A 16,226-nucleotide genomic window follows, 5' to 3' on the forward strand; every position below is an offset into this window, starting at 1 on the left:
AGTGCGATAATATGCACAAAAGAACTGAAGCCTGTATCGAAATGAACGGCCACCATTTTAAAAATTGTGTTTAAATATTCATATTATGATTATTTTTCAATTTAACTTCTTTCTCTATATTGTACGCTAATGTGCTGTAGACAGTATAATATACACCGCATAATGAATACGTTCGCATGGATAACTCACTTCGTGAGTAAAATCACTTATTCTTAATACAGTACTGTACTTTGATTAAAGAAAAACCTAATGAAAATGATCAAACTCAAAATCGCGATATTTCCTAGTTTACGTAAATGGATGAACTACTTTTCTTCCTTCCTATACCTAGTAGAGTGATTTGTGTTTTACGCCAGTATCATCGAACTCCAGTCTTGGAGGGGGGAGCAAGCGGTGTTTCCGGTTCTCTAAATGTATAGACAGGTTAATATTAAAAATGTTAGTAAAAATAAAATGATGTCCCTGTATATATATTCCAGAACTAATATTCATGATAACATGTTAATATTAATGAATGCCCCTCACGCAGAACACAGAGGTCCACAGATAATTATATGAATTCATAAACTCTTCACTGTGGGGAGTGTTATTTTTTCCTCGGCTCTACATATTTGGTGGAACTTCGTCTAAGTGCATTCCTGTATATTTTGTCGACTTAACACTGAGTTATATTATCGGTTGTTCTGTACGGTTATGAAACTTGGACTCTCACAGGAACAGAGGTTAAGAGTGTTCGAGAATAAGGTGCATAGGAAAATATTTGGTGCTAAGAAGTATGACGTTACAGGCGAATGAAGAAAGTTACACAACGCAGAACTGCACGCATTGTATAATTTGGAACATTAAATCCAGACGTTTGAGATGGGCAGGGCTTGTAGCACGTATGAGTGAATCCAGAAATGCATTTAGTTAGTTAGTAAGTTAATGGGGTTTAAAAGGAGCCGACCTGGATGGCTCAAGCGTTAGGAGCACGGCATGTGTCTACCGCTTGGTCCGAAAGGTTGTGGGTTCGAGTCCCACCTTGGGTTGGGTGTTGTGTACGCACTAGTTTAAGAAAGCGGAAAAATAGAAAACAAAAAAGGGGAGAAAAAAGAAAAAAACAAGTGTTTGTGTAAGGATTAAATAAAAAAAAGGGCACGTGAGCTACTCTGGCTATTTGCGCCCTAAAATACATATAGAGTGCTAGTTGGAGGATAATATTAAAATGGATTTGAAGGAGGTGGGATATGATGGTAGAGACTGGATTAATCTTGCACAAGATAGGGACCAACTCCTTTAAAAGCTATTTTAAGTAAGTAAGTAAGTAAGTAAGTAAGTAAGTAAGTAAGTAAGTAAGTAAGTAAGTAAGTAAGTAAGTAAGTAAGTAAGTAAGTAAGTAAGTAAGTAAGTAAGTAAGTAAGTAAGTAAGTAAGTAAGTAAGTAAGTAAGTAATTAAACAAGCAAGCATCAAAAATCAAATGTCGAAGCTCAGTGTTCGGAAATAATTGTGTCGACCTATTTGTATTTTTGTCTTCAAATTCTTTGTTTGCTGTTAATATAGAGAAAAACGCGAATACTCAAGAGTAGGCTACAAGTCAAGAAATTTCTTTTGTTACCTAGGGATCCTATGGACTTGCTGGATGCAGCAGTTTCCTCGCGAAATAATAATAATAACGATAATAATGATAATAATAACAACAACAACAACAATAATAATAATAATAATAATAACAACAATAAGAGTAATAATAACAGTAATAATAATAACATTAATAATAACAATAATAATAATAATAACAATAATAACTATAATAACAATAACTATAATAATAATAATAATAATAATAATAATAATAATAATAATAATAATAATAATAATAATAATAATATTGATAATAACAATAATAATAAGAATAAGAATAACAAGAATAACAATAATAATAATGACAATAGTAATAATAGTAATAATAATAACAATAATAATATTGATAATAAGAATAAGAATAAGAATAATAATAATAATAATAACAATAATAATAATAATAATAATAATAATAATAATAATAATAATAATAATAATAATAATAATAATAGGTAAAGGTACAAATAAAAGGTAAAGATATCCCCGTAACATGCCATAAAGGCATTTGGGGGGCATGGAGGTAGAGCCCCATGCTTTCCATGACCTCGGCACTAGAATGAGGTGGTGTGGTCGGCACCACGCTCTGACCGCCTTTTACCCCCGAGAAAGACCCGGTACTCAATTTTATAGGAGGCTGAGTGAACCTCGGGGCCGTTCTGAAAGTTTGGCAACGAGAAAAAAATCCTGTCACCACCTGGGATCGAACCCCGGACCTTTCAGTTCGTAGACAGCTGCTCTACCAATTGAGCTACCCGGCCGACCAATAATAATAATAATAATAATAATAATAATAATAATAATAATAATAATAATAATAATAACAATAATAATATGTTGATGTATTACGTTTAAGTAGTAGAATCACAACGCAGGGAAGAGTGTAGGCTACGTACGAATGATAAAACTTGTGCAATACAATCTTTGTCCACCACAAATTCCAAGTGCACTGCGGGATTTGAACTCAAGCCTTCAACGTATAAAGCCAACGCTTTAATCATTCAACTAATGGTGCACCAAGTCACTTAGGTTTACTATTCATAGACATTTCGCTAGTCCGCGCTACGAGCGTGCTAAACTAGCCCCGGCTATCGACTGGTTATTTGTACAGGATTCATATCATATCATATCGCTAACACTGGTTTATGAATACGAAAAACGTTAGTTCGCTGATCATCCACCGGAAGCCCGGGCTAAGAATGTCTATGAATATGGCCCTTAATGCTTAAGAATTAGCATAAAATCCAAATATAAAAAATTTTAACGTACTTGAAGAAATTCGAACGTCCTGATTGCAGATTTCGTTCCCAGACTGTGGTAATACCGCCAATGTCCATAGTTCCCTTCACCAGTACAGCCAACATTGACGTATAAAGGACCACGACTTGAAAACAATCCGTCCAAACAACAGCCTTCATTCCTCCCTGAAAAATAAAAGGAACTAATTTTTTAAGTGCCTTGAACCTCCTTTTGGTTCTCGTGTGTTTGTGAAACTCGCCCCAAAAAGAGAACATTTACGAACTTGTATCATAAATAACAATTTAATAACAGTGAGCAAAATGAGGGAATTTTGAATTTTAGATTAAATTATTTTTAGTGTAATTCTGTGTTTTGCGTTCATATGCTGCTTTAGTTGAATTTGTTTTTGTTCACTTTTTTCTGAAACGTCCTGTACAGTAACCTTGCCTCGAAGTGGAGGCGGTCAGACCGTTTGAAATTTCAGCGCAAAGCTTCCTTCTGTATGAAAACAGAGTAGGCCTAGATACTACTAGAACTAGACGCTTGCAGAAGAATCAAAACAGGGTAGTACTTACAATAGTTGTGTAGAAGATGACGACGACGTACATGACGGTAACGACGGCATTAGTATCCAGGCCGGTCACTGGAAGGCACAAGATTCATTTGGTAAGATACACAGATGTGAAACTATTAAGACTTACACAAGACAAATAATGAACTCATTCACTACGACGTTACTAAAAAGTTAAAAAAAGAGAAAGAAAGGAAAAAAGCACGTCTAAAATAATGATTAATAGAGGAGAAAAATTCGCTCCGGCGCCGGGGATCGAACCCGGGTAAAGATTAATTTTTAGTCCTACAGAATTTATCTGTTATGGTAACAGGAGGAAAAAAAGGGAAAAACACTAGAGGAATAGGATTCGATCCGGTACTGTGGATTGAACTTCGGCGTAGCTCAGTGGTTAGAGCGCTTGGTACGTAGAATCAAGGACCCGGGTTCGAATCCCCGGCGCCGGAGCGAATTTTCCTCCTCTAATAACCATTGTCATCATAACATACATTTTGTAGGACCAAAAATTAACCTTTACGTAGACGTCTAAAATAGCCAAAAACAAGCGTAAATAACGAATAAGCAGTAAGACTAGAAACGCTTAAAATGTTCATATTCATCTTCCTTAACTATATGCCACACCCTGCAGAAGCTTACGTTAAGGTCATATCTTTGTCTTTTGTAAGTTGTACAGTCCCAGAAACAAAAAATAGCCGACTCTTGAAGGTCCTTACAGAGCACGATTCACACCACAACAATTTAACAACGGGTTTTAACCCAGTATTATTTGAATAATATTACAGGAAGGTATTTCACAACTAATGCAAAAATCATGAAATTAATCTGAAAATAAAATAAAATTAATGCTTAAGGATGATTATTAAACAAACACGATTCATATGACAACCACGATTATGACAATTCATCATAAGCATTTCGATAGCTCTGTGCTAGCGTGCTTGCTGGTAGACTACAAAGTTCAGGGTTCAGGTACTGTTGAGGAATGAGTTTTTTTATAGTTATTTATGCAACAAGTGGATAGTCTTTACGATTGTGGCATGAGTGAACGTTTGTCAATTTTCACGAGTGTCGTAATAAGATTATCCAAGAGTTGGATACAATACTTTATGGCATCTTAGCATTATAAATTGTAGGAAAGAAATTATGAAAGAAATTCAATTCGGCATCCATAGCTGACAAATTGTCTTCATATGTTCGTATCGATTAATTGCGCCTGGCCTTGGCACTGAGTGAAGAGTAATGGATGACATTGCAGGTTATGTTACAAAATATTTTGTTACTACAGTTTCTCTGAACCACATAACTGTTTTATGTGATATTACAAAGTGATATAAAATTGTTAAAGTTTGAGAATGAAGATACTTTACTTTCTGTCCTTTTTTTCTTTAATATTTATTTGAAAATTTTTGTACATTGATACTATCAATTGTGCATAAATATTTAACATTTAAACAATATGAGACTTGTGGAGAGGGTGACGTCCATTAACGTTCCTCAGAAACTTTCTGTCCTGCATTTCATTTCTTGTTACGTCGGTGTAGAAGCGATAACCAAGATAGCAAGCGTTCCGGTATTACGTCATAGCAAATACGTCATTGATTTTATCGGCACGCGTGCTATAATAAGCCAGTTACGCACGCTTTTCGATCCGGGCGACTGTATTCACCACTAGGCCGTGTATTCACGTGCAACTTGTAAACATAGATACGGCAACACCGTCCCGTTACCATGGTTACGCGTCTTTCGTGATTGGTTGATTTGAATAGTTGCCATGGTAACATGCTAAAGGCGCCATTTGTCAGGTCGGAAGTTGTTTTGGACAGACCATAATCTCGACATACTTCTACTCCGAATTATCACTTATTGCGCTTTCAATTTCTTACAACTCTTCGAAACCGGCATCAAGCACTTATTTCTATTCCTCATCATAGAACGCCTTTGTACTCATCCTACTACACTGTAGAAATACCTCGCATCTGGAATTCGTTACCTAATGACGTCAGAGACTGCCGGACTTTATTACAATTCAAAATTGTACTGGAAAATTTTGCCTTATTTAATGCTTTTTAGGTATTGCTAGAAGTGTTGATTTATGTTTTTGTTTTTTTTTACTCTAGATTAAAATAGCAAGTTTCTTGTTTATGTCAGTTAATTAGTCAGGATACAATTAATTGTGATACTTAATCACTTATTTAAAGTTTGTGTGACTGCAACCTGCGTATATTTTTGTGTGGCTTTACTTTGTTTATAGTGTATTTTTTCCTTTTTATTTCTATTATTGTATTTGTATTTCTGGTGGTGTGGAAGAGAAGGCCTGATGGCCTTAACTACACCAGAATAAATAGATAGATAGATAGATAGATATAGATAGATATAGATAGAAATAGGTAGATAGATAGATAGATAGATAGATAGATAGATAGATAGATAGATAGATAGATAGATAGATAGATAGATAGATAGATAGATAGATAGATAGATAGATAGATAGATAGATAGATAGATAGATAGATAGATAGATAGATAGATAGATAGATAGATAGATAGATAGATAGATAGATAGATAGATAGATAGATAGATAGATAGATAGATAGATAGATAGATAGATAGATAGATAGATGTAGAGCTCCGAAAATCTTTTATCCACGATAAATATTTGATGTATTCCATTTTATGTGAGGCTAACAAGAAGAGCTTAGTCTTTTGTGACCATCTATTTTGGCTGTAAGAAATACAGCGAAGTTAAATTGCACAACGCTAAAGAATTGTGAAATAATCAGCAGTGAAAGATGCGGCTTGTCATCAGCCCGCCAGTTAACGCACGTTACTTATTTCCATTACGTCAGCGTAGACGTGAAGATGCTGATGTACAAGTTCCGCGTTGAGTTGTTTGTTTCATTCATTCTTTCATGTCATTGTACTCTATGTTTAGAATGATCATAGACTATTTCGTTGTGAATCGAAGATTTCAATCATAAGTATAGGGCCAGCCAAAATTATTTTCTCTCGCTAGTAACACGCCGAAGTAAATTATTATTTTTTCGACCGAATGAAGTAGCTACCGTTCGCGGTTTTCGTCTGTGTTAACATGATAAAGGAATGAAGACTTCCGAAGACATGTGTCCCACATTTTTATATGAATTGATGTGTAAACAAACACACATAAATAAATATACATATTATATAGACAAATATAAAAAACAAAAACAAAAAAGACAAAAAACAAATAAACAAAAAGTAAATAAAAACAAAAAGAAAAAAAAAAGTAAATAAATAAAATTCTCGGCGCCATCACACTGGTCATTAAGGCAGGGAATACGATGAACGTTCGTTTGCGTTACGTTTCGTTACGGTGAAGTTCGTTGAAGTTCGATAAAATAATACAAGTTCTATGTTTTTGATTACGGTTAACGTTAGAGTGAAAGAACGCCAAGACGGCGTTGATTAGACATTGTCAAGGTCTAGCTTCCACAGACGCAAGCAAAGAAACGTAAGTTGAACGTCTTCCAATCACGAATCAGAAGCGGATGATGTTGTAAATGCGGCCATATTGCTACTGAAATATTAAATAAAATAATATTACCGGTAATTTAAAATTACGCAAATGAGGGGCGATCTTTTGACTGAATGTCGCATGAATATACAGTGTGTTTCCAGGCTGGTGTTACAAACTTTCAGGGATGATGGGGAAGGGCACATGTATCAATTTTAGATAAGAAACCCTGGTCCGGAGATGAATGAGTCGAAAGTTATAAGCAAAAATAGTTGTGTGGAAATGGAATTGTGATTTGGCACCACGTGCCCTACTTCCCTTAACCTTCGGAACAGTCGTGGAAAGATGGTATGGGCCGGATGTCTCCTACGTGGGTACTTGTACCGATACAATCTGTGAGCTTGTCTACTGTTCCCATTGGCTCATCCGTATTCGAAAATCAGGTCTGCTTATTCCGCTCTCGTGTACTCCTCCATTTCACTAGGACTGATCGACTGGACACTGCAACTTATACACATACACTGCTGTCTACAGACGTGCATATCAGGACCGACCATGTCCGTTACATATTACGCCATCTGCATTGCTTTAGTGTAGTTTCCCGTCCCCATTCCTCAGACAGCGCACTGAATGGAGTATTATGGGTGGACAACGTAAACAACGTCAGATGAATACAGTATGTGTAAGATGTACAGACAAATACACATAAATAAAGTGTACAGAGGAATAAAATTATTTCATTTCCACACAACTATCTTTGCTTGTAACTTTCGACTCAGTCATTTCCGGACCGGGGTTCCTTATCTCAAATTGATACACGTGCTCTTCTCCATCATCCCTGAAACGTTGTAACACTAGCCCGGAAACACCCTGAATATGGCATAAAATACATTTTGTTTAATATTTAAGAATTCAAGAATTCAAAATTAAACATAATAGGCTGCAAACATGAAAGCATTTATAGCACCTAATTCAACCAATGTACCGTACTACACAGCTCTGTGTAGCGTAATGATAAAGTCAAAGGCCGTGTGTAATTAAACACAGGTTCGAACCTGAGATGAACCGATTCTTTTTTTCTCTCTTTGATAATTTATTTACATCATTTTAGACACGTTATTTTATTTCAATAAAAATAAAAGGGGTTTTACTACATAAATGATATACCCAAAATTCGCACTATACTTGTTTTTTTTTTTTTAATGGGACAAGACAGTTAAGCGGCCGAGCTTGGAACTACAGTGCTGTGTTGCCAATATGGTCTACCACGCAATTGACGTTAAGATGGCTGACGTTAAAACATTTATTGACAACTGAAGCGAAGGTAAGAAAACAATACAAAAAATCGACAGAGAATCAAAGACGAAACGTACCAATGCTAATATAGTGTGCACAATAAATGTCGCCAAGAGAGTTATTAAGCACTCGCTACGTGTGAACTGTAAGCCTGGCAAATCAACCGCTGTTACCATAGCAATAGGCCTACCACGCTATGTGATAGTCAGTTGTTTTTCCGATCGCAACGCTCCTGTCATGTCCCATCTTTAAAAAAAACAAGTATAGTCCAGCTATTTAATAGATTATTATTATTATTATTATTATTATTATTATTATTATTATTATTATTATTATTACTTTATTATGATCGTCATTCTACATTATTCAGTCGTAGGTAACATATTTTCGAATACCGGTAGGCTATTTTATTTATGTTGTTTCAAATAAAGTTACCATGAAATTAAATTTTTATGATAAACAGCTGACCGGCGTTTGCATTTCAGTACTCATTATGGCCGACAGAGTGTTATAGTTGTCACGAATGTCGATCTTAATACACAACCTCTGAACGTTCGGTATAACATCACAGTTTCCACGAAAACAGAGCTTACCGGTTCGTAGAAAACGTCAATTTCGAGCCTTGCAGATAATTACTTCGACTATAGTGTAACTTATAGAGATCCGTGATCATACCTTGGTGAAGAGCGAGGGCTGGTGCGTAAAGAACTAGGGCTAAGTAAATGACCATTTGGACGGTGAACATGGTGGATGCGAACAGCTGGAGCCAGCGACTGAAACGCTCGCCGAAATACTGGAACGAAACAGAATACACTGTAGTTCGCATAACCAGATTAAATAAGCAAAGTAAATGTGATCGAGAAATTATACGTATACGAAGATTAAAAACTGCAAAATAATTTATTATTTACATAAAGCAATGCAGTCAAATATAAAAAGTGAAATGAAATTCTTTCTAGTAATGATAAGGAGCTTAAGAAGTATGTTATTTCATTGAGGTTTCAATAACCTTTTAAGGAAATAAATGCAGTGGACAGTATTAGATTCCAGACAGGCAAAAATAGTTACAACTTCCTTCCACAGGAGCTGGGCTTGTCCCTCTCATCTTGTACTATACTTTTCTATTGGTTATTTAACGATACTTTATCAACAGCGTTGGTGGAATCGGTGATAGCGAGATAGACCTAAGATTCGCGACGAGGTTACCTGAAATTAGTGACGAAAATTTTTGAATCACCCTATACGGAGCAAATAGTGAAAGATCTGCCGTTGGGCAGAAAACTGTGAATGAATAAATGAATGAATTGATATAGATTATTTTGCAATTTTTAAAATTAATGAAATTAATTCATCCGGTTTACAAACCTACTCCACTTCATGACACCACAACTACAAAAGTCCAGGGTTAGTTGAGTACCAGCAAATGCGCAACTACCAGATGGGTCCCGTTCGTTTTGCAACTCAAGATAGAAAAAAGAAAACCCGAATGAAATTATGTAATTAGTTATTTGATAGTTAAATTTTGCTAGAGAATAGTTATGTTATAGTCCTCTTTACTTAATAATAGCCATGATTAGAGCACACAGAGACAAAGGGCTCACGACAGGAAGAAACTTGGTTGTGAGATCAAACTGCGCATGCGCGTACTTTTCATGCACTGCCAGCGTGATCCTTAGCTGGATTTATTTTCGCGTGCACATTCCATATCAAATTAAGAAGTTCCCTTCATACTTCGGTTATACATTTTGCATATACGAAGGTTTTTATTAACCAAGTCCGCGCATGCGCAGTTTGATCTCACAGTCAAGTGCTTCATGACGTGAGCCGCACGTCACACAGAGCTGTTAGGGCACCTGGGCATGCGCAGTAAGTTTAGGCTTGACGACCGTCTGCTACAGCGCAACTTTCTCCATCGGCAATAGAAAAAAAAAACGATCCAGCTATACCTATAATTAACATGCAACCACAGTATAGTATATACAGTCACGAAGCTCAATACGTAGCAAATATGCATCCATAGATAGTTGCTAACCACTAGGATCGCTAATATCGCCTCATTACAGACAATGCCAAATAGTACCGGCAGTATCTATTGTTCCTAGCACCCTCACAACTCAAGCTTCGTGATTGTATATACTAGACTGTGATGCAATTGTATCTTACTAAGAATCATCAGTTTTACCTCGTAAGCCGAGGTGTATTCCATCTTGTGGTAAAATGGAATGAAGATGTATCCCACGACTGGGATGCACAAGAAACTAGCAAAACCAAATATCCACACTTGTGGTCCGAAGAGGTAGACCTCCGCTGGTTGGCCCATCAGAGTGATAGAAGAAAGGAAGCTGCAACAGTCAAATCCAAATGTTTGTCACTTCTCTATATCATGAGCAAATTGAAAAGGTGGATTCCAAAGTGTCCCAAGTTCTTTATATATTATACATACAGAGCTTTCATTTTAATTCCCAGTCCAAATAACTACTTATTTAAATTTAATTCAATTTAAACAAAAAAAAAAAAAAAAAAAAAAAGAACACGTCAAATCAGATAATGAGGGGGAACTCTGAAACTAGGTTCAATTGAATTTTAGATTTCACTCCCCACCCCTCAGCCACCACCACTTTGAAATTTCAAATGGCATCCCTATATTTTTATGCTTAAATATGAAAGAGTATTCAATTATTTATACACCTCATTCATTCGTTTTCGCATCTTTTGTTTTCTATCGTCGTCTGGCAACCTGTATTTTTGTTATCAGTTGATTGTAGGATGAAAACACAGATTATTTTGTGTAATTTCCTACATTTAATCAATAAGGATGGATTATGTTCCCTCTTGAAGGGTATACAATATTTTAAACTAATTTAATACACAAACACAACTACAGTAGAACCTCTATTATCCGTCGTAATGAAGGGGGTGGAGTGAACGGTTAATCGAAAAAATCGGATAATCCGTACCATAAACTAAGTATATAATATTTTCTAAATCTCCTCCATGGTATTTCTTTTAATACGCTAGGCAGTGGATCAGAAGTTCACTAATTTAAGTCTTTTTTTTTTTTACAATTCATGTTTGATTTTCCGATAAGTGGGTAATTAAAACATTATTTATTGTACTTAAGTCTAGTTTTCAGCGACGGGTTTTTAATGACCGAGGAAACTCCTTATGACGACTGTGGAAAGATAGGAATAGTAGAGGTCTCATGTTGTAGATTTACAAATTTTATACAGTTTATATTTTACTTTTCATTAGCCTAAATCGTGTACAGTTGTAATTCTTCTCTCGTATTGTGATGTGAGATGAAGCACATTTTCTCTTTTTCCAAACCACTCAGTTACTTGCACTTTTTCCGTAGTACAACATGTTTTCTTTTGACACTTGTAGAAGACATTTCGCCTAGAAGTTAAACAGTACGGCTACTTGAAGAGTAGGCCATAATGCGTAAGGGTATAGGTTTATAAAAAAACACTCTAGAAAAAATTTGTACTAATATAATGTACAGTAGGGGAGACTGTTGTACCTTTAGCATAGTGTACCTTTGAACATTTTTTGTTTTTTAGTTTTTGCTGCTACCTAGAGGACTCAAACTGAAGTAGATTGTAGAGAAAGCCGCTAAGTAGCTCTGGTCGTAGCTTCAGTTTGATTTATTACAAAGTGTGAGTTCTGTGGACAAAATAATTTTTTTTAGCACCAAAAGTAAACATTTCGTTCATTGATATATGTTTTCTAACACAAAACCAGTTTGTATTTGTTACTATCTATCAAGTACAATGTGTTCCGTATCATCTGGTGAGTAATAACATATTTTAATTTCCATGATTTATTTGACTCTCTAGTTTTGGGAGCCATATTTGTTTAAACGTGCACCCTCTTGTACCTTTGAACACAGGACATCTTGTACTATCGAACATGTTCCAAGATACATGACACTATCGGTTTTTGTTTTTCTTTTATTTTAAGATCATGCCACGAAGTAAGTCTGAAGTTAAGAGGTCCCCAATTGATCCGGATGCCTTGAAGAAAGCTGTTGAAGCAGTTATTGCTCCTCCAGGATTAAAATCTCAATCAGAAAAGCCTGCTCTGGTTTAGGATTGCAAATACATTTTAAATATGATTGTCAGTTCTTACAGCTATATTCCCACCTATATTCCATGTGTTCCAACTTACAAGAGTTTATGTTCCAAGGTACATGATCCTGTTGTACCTTTGAACAGATTACATATCCCTTCATTTTATTTTTTCCATCCTTAATAGATCTGTAAAACAGGAAAATACATACAGGAAGTTGTAAAGGAATCTTCAATAATTATTTCAAGCAATTTTTCATTTAAAAATTTTAATTTCCCAAAATTCAAAAAAATAAAATGTGAAAAGTGTTTAAAGGTACAACAGTCTCCCCTACTTCATATTTATTTCTGCGAGCGAGAAAGACAGTCGGATAATCCACCAATCGGTTAATAGGGTGACGGATAATCGGGGTTTTACTGTATTAGATAAATGAAATACTCAATAAGTTTTTGTAGCTTTATTCTCTTCAGCTCTAATCGATAAGCTGCTACCAAGAATTGAATCACGTAGTCACAGGAATGCGGTCCTGAGAACTTCAACAATCATCCCACAATACGGGGGCTGTCTGTGCATTTCGAACTGGCGACTCAAGGTCAAGCAACGGAGTGCATTTTCCACGTGTGCTTACCCAAATTCTGGACTATTCTCCTCAACTAAAGGCAGCTGGGACAGCCGGAATTATCAGTGCTTCAGTTCACAGTTTTCAGTTCAGTGACTCGTACGTGGTTTGTACTTTTGTACGTTACCTTGATCCGCCAGTACGAAATGCACAGATAATAGTACAATAAGCGTCAGGCTATAGCGCTAGCCTTTGGACCTCCTAAGAAAAGAAAAAAAAAAAAAAAACTCACAGCGTCCGTGTACAGCAATTTCTCTTAAATTACATGATCAACAAAATTAAACATATTTTTTGTTAAAAGAGAAAGAATAGGTGATTCTTCTAGCATTTTTCGTGCTGATTTCAGATCTGTTTTCAAAATTTTTCTATCACCCAGAGTTTTTGAGTAATTATATGAAATGTACTTCAGATTTTAGGCTTTATTTCGCTTGAGAAATATTCCTTGAGTGTCCAGCAGTAATCTGACAATATTTGGGCTCCATGTTTTCTGGTAACACCTTTATATTTTAGAAAAATCCTCATGAAAACACTCTCCATGTTCATCCCTCACTCCCCGAAGGTTTTGAGAAAAGAAAAAATAGATGAGAATCCAAGAAGTTATTTTAAGTGATATGACACCCCAACATGTTATAGTTCTGAATCAGCTCGCCGTCAAGTTCTCTGTAATCTTCTGATGTGGTTCCTAGTCTTTTGAATGATCCTTAGGTTCCCGGCATATCATTGGAACTGGAAAAGGCATATGACGGGATCCTTTTAGCCAACCAGTTAATAGAATCACAAGCAGCACAAAATATTTCAGGGGCCCAGTTCATGTCCTCATCTATTTTGCAATCCAAAGAACACTCGTAAGCTCTTTTAACTAGTGTAGTAAAATTCAAAGTTAACTAATCACGAACATAAAGAAATTTTTTTATGTGATTTATACAGTATTTCACTTTATAAGATACTTTTACCACACTTAAAATTAGGACAAAGAAAACATAGGTTATGAAACTTGTTTTATGAAAGTTCCAACTCAACTGCGAATTAATATTAACTCTCACAGGCTAATGATGAATAAAATTTATTTTTATGAATTCTGACTTCACAGACAACAATGATCTAAAGTTAAAGGTCAATTTTGTGTGTGTGTGTGTGTGTCCAATGCTTACTCACTTCACTTTGCGCGGTTCGAGTTCCGCATACTGCGGATAGATAGCAATAAAATGAAATATTTGAAATATTTTCTTTCCATTAGTATGATAAGGACTGTATATAGCAATAAAAATAAATCAATTTTTCTAAAATTACAAAAAAGTGGTGGGTGGTAGAAAAATTCTGACTTCACTTTTGAAATCAGCAGATGACATTACTTAAGAAACAGCAGAAATTTTAAATTTAACAATATCATTGTTGACCAGTGAATTATTTATTGGACGAATTCCGTTCATTTCAGTATATAAGAGTTTATTTATTATGGAATTATGCATGTAAAATATATTTGTGCGAGATCGTGCGTATTTGCTTGTTTTCCGCACAGAACCAATACGCGGTAAGTGTGAAATACCACATTCAGTATTCCCAACGTAACACACACAACAATTTCCCTCTTCTTACCGCTTAAGCGCGACATTCATTTTACTGCTTTAGGCTTTTAACATATTATTTTTAGAGACGTTTAACATAGTAATAATTATAAATTGGATTTAAATATTTGCAAAAATTAAGTAAAGTCTACTACTCCACGAAACTTATTGCATTCCTGATACAAGTAACATCAAGGAAGCCGTGAAAAAAATAAAAAAATATTCCAGATGCGGATGTTATTACTGCAATATGTTATATAAATAATATTGTTAAAATATTAAAATGAAAAATAAATCATTACATAACCTTACCGTTTGTTTTAATTTCGCATTTATAGACTGGGGGGAAAAAAAGACAGACGTATATCACGGCCTGCTGGAGTACAGTAAACACAGAAAACATTTTATAGCAACAATGTTGAAGAAAGATATTTTGGTTTTCCGAAGTTGCCGTCATTAAACAGACACCAAGATGGAGATTTCATTGCAACTAATTAGAAATTCGTCTTTCAGGTATGTAATAAACGATCTTCGCACAAAATAATGTACGATACACGAGCGGTATGTTTGTTTTCATGTTCTCGGAAATTAAAAAAGCTCAACTACGTTTCGCTTTTTCAATCTTTTCCTCGACCATGAAATCGTCAACATACCGCTCTTGTAACGTATATTACTATTGTATTAGATCTCTATTAGAAAAACCAAAAACACAAGATGGTCATGAACTCATTTGGCTCCAGGAAACATCACAAGTAAATCTTTGAAATTTTAGAAATAAAAATAAAAATATTATATATATATATATATATATATATATATATATATATATAAATCCAGGGCAAGTACTAATGTCACAATCATGCTGGTGTTCTATCCACAATGAGTAACTCCTGTAATATAATGTACGTATATAAATAGAACACCTTTACGTGGTGACCCAGTTGTGTTACACAATAAACACACTTGGAGCGCTAGTAATTACAGGGTGAAGCTAGCACATAATTACAAGTATCGCGGTGAGAACTCGAGGCCGTGCATATTATTAATGTGCTGGAGTCATAGCCACTGCCAAGGCTAGTTAGATAACCCTCTCAGAGTCCCACTGTTGCAATTAGGCGAGGATTTGCAGACTCAAATCTTACCGGCCTTATCTATTTGTGTCGTCTGTCAGCTTATGCAACGTGTCAAGTCTTACTTACAAAGCCTTTTACGCGTTTACTGCCTACAACTGAACTACAACCGTCATACTTTTTTCTAGAGGGTGATTCACGACTACTGACCTGCGCTTTAGGAATCAGTTCTACAAGCCATTTTGAGCATAAAATGGCCTATGAAAATGAGTGCGATTATTAGCTTGAAAGTTATTCGTAAATATCCAAACGTCATAGTGTGAATGAGGCTTTGGAATTTCTTGTATTGCTATACAAACATAGAAACGTAAACTAAACGGAGGATTGCGCTGTGACGCGACGCGAAGTACGGGGTGAAGGGGAAGACAGGTCTGGTATTTATCAGCTGCGCTTCAGGGACAGCCGTGACGAGGTGCGGAACGCTAAGCGCCATTTACATCCGTGCGGCCAAGTGCATTGAAGTGGCAGGAGAGATATTTGAAAATTTACTTCCAAACTGAGGTATGTTTATTTTATGATTAATACAGTATTTTGAATTAATATTTCTATGTATTTTAAATGAGGGCGGCCGGGTAGCTCAGTTGGTAGAGCAGCTGGCTACGGACTGGAAGGTCCGGGGTTCTATC

General features: G+C 35.5%; 1 protein-coding gene across 1 annotated transcript in view; it reads right to left on the bottom strand.

The window, feature by feature from the left end:
* The window catches only part of LOC138714727 (sodium-coupled monocarboxylate transporter 1-like), a 93,150-nt gene that overhangs the window by 22,771 nt on the left and 54,153 nt on the right, over positions 1–16,226 (bottom strand). Inside the window, exons 3-6 of the mRNA XM_069846820.1 lie at positions 10,401–10,560; positions 8,894–9,011; positions 3,433–3,500; positions 2,888–3,042 (exon numbers count right to left, since the gene is read on the bottom strand). Coding sequence (XP_069702921.1) covers positions 2,888–3,042; positions 3,433–3,500; positions 8,894–9,011; positions 10,401–10,560 — 501 coding nt within the window. The remainder of the gene's footprint in view (positions 1–2,887; positions 3,043–3,432; positions 3,501–8,893; positions 9,012–10,400; positions 10,561–16,226) is intronic.

Source organism: Periplaneta americana, chromosome 15 (genome assembly GCF_040183065.1).
Source record: "Periplaneta americana isolate PAMFEO1 chromosome 15, P.americana_PAMFEO1_priV1, whole genome shotgun sequence".
In the NCBI taxonomy this organism is placed as follows: Eukaryota; Metazoa; Arthropoda; class Insecta; order Blattodea; family Blattidae; genus Periplaneta; species Periplaneta americana.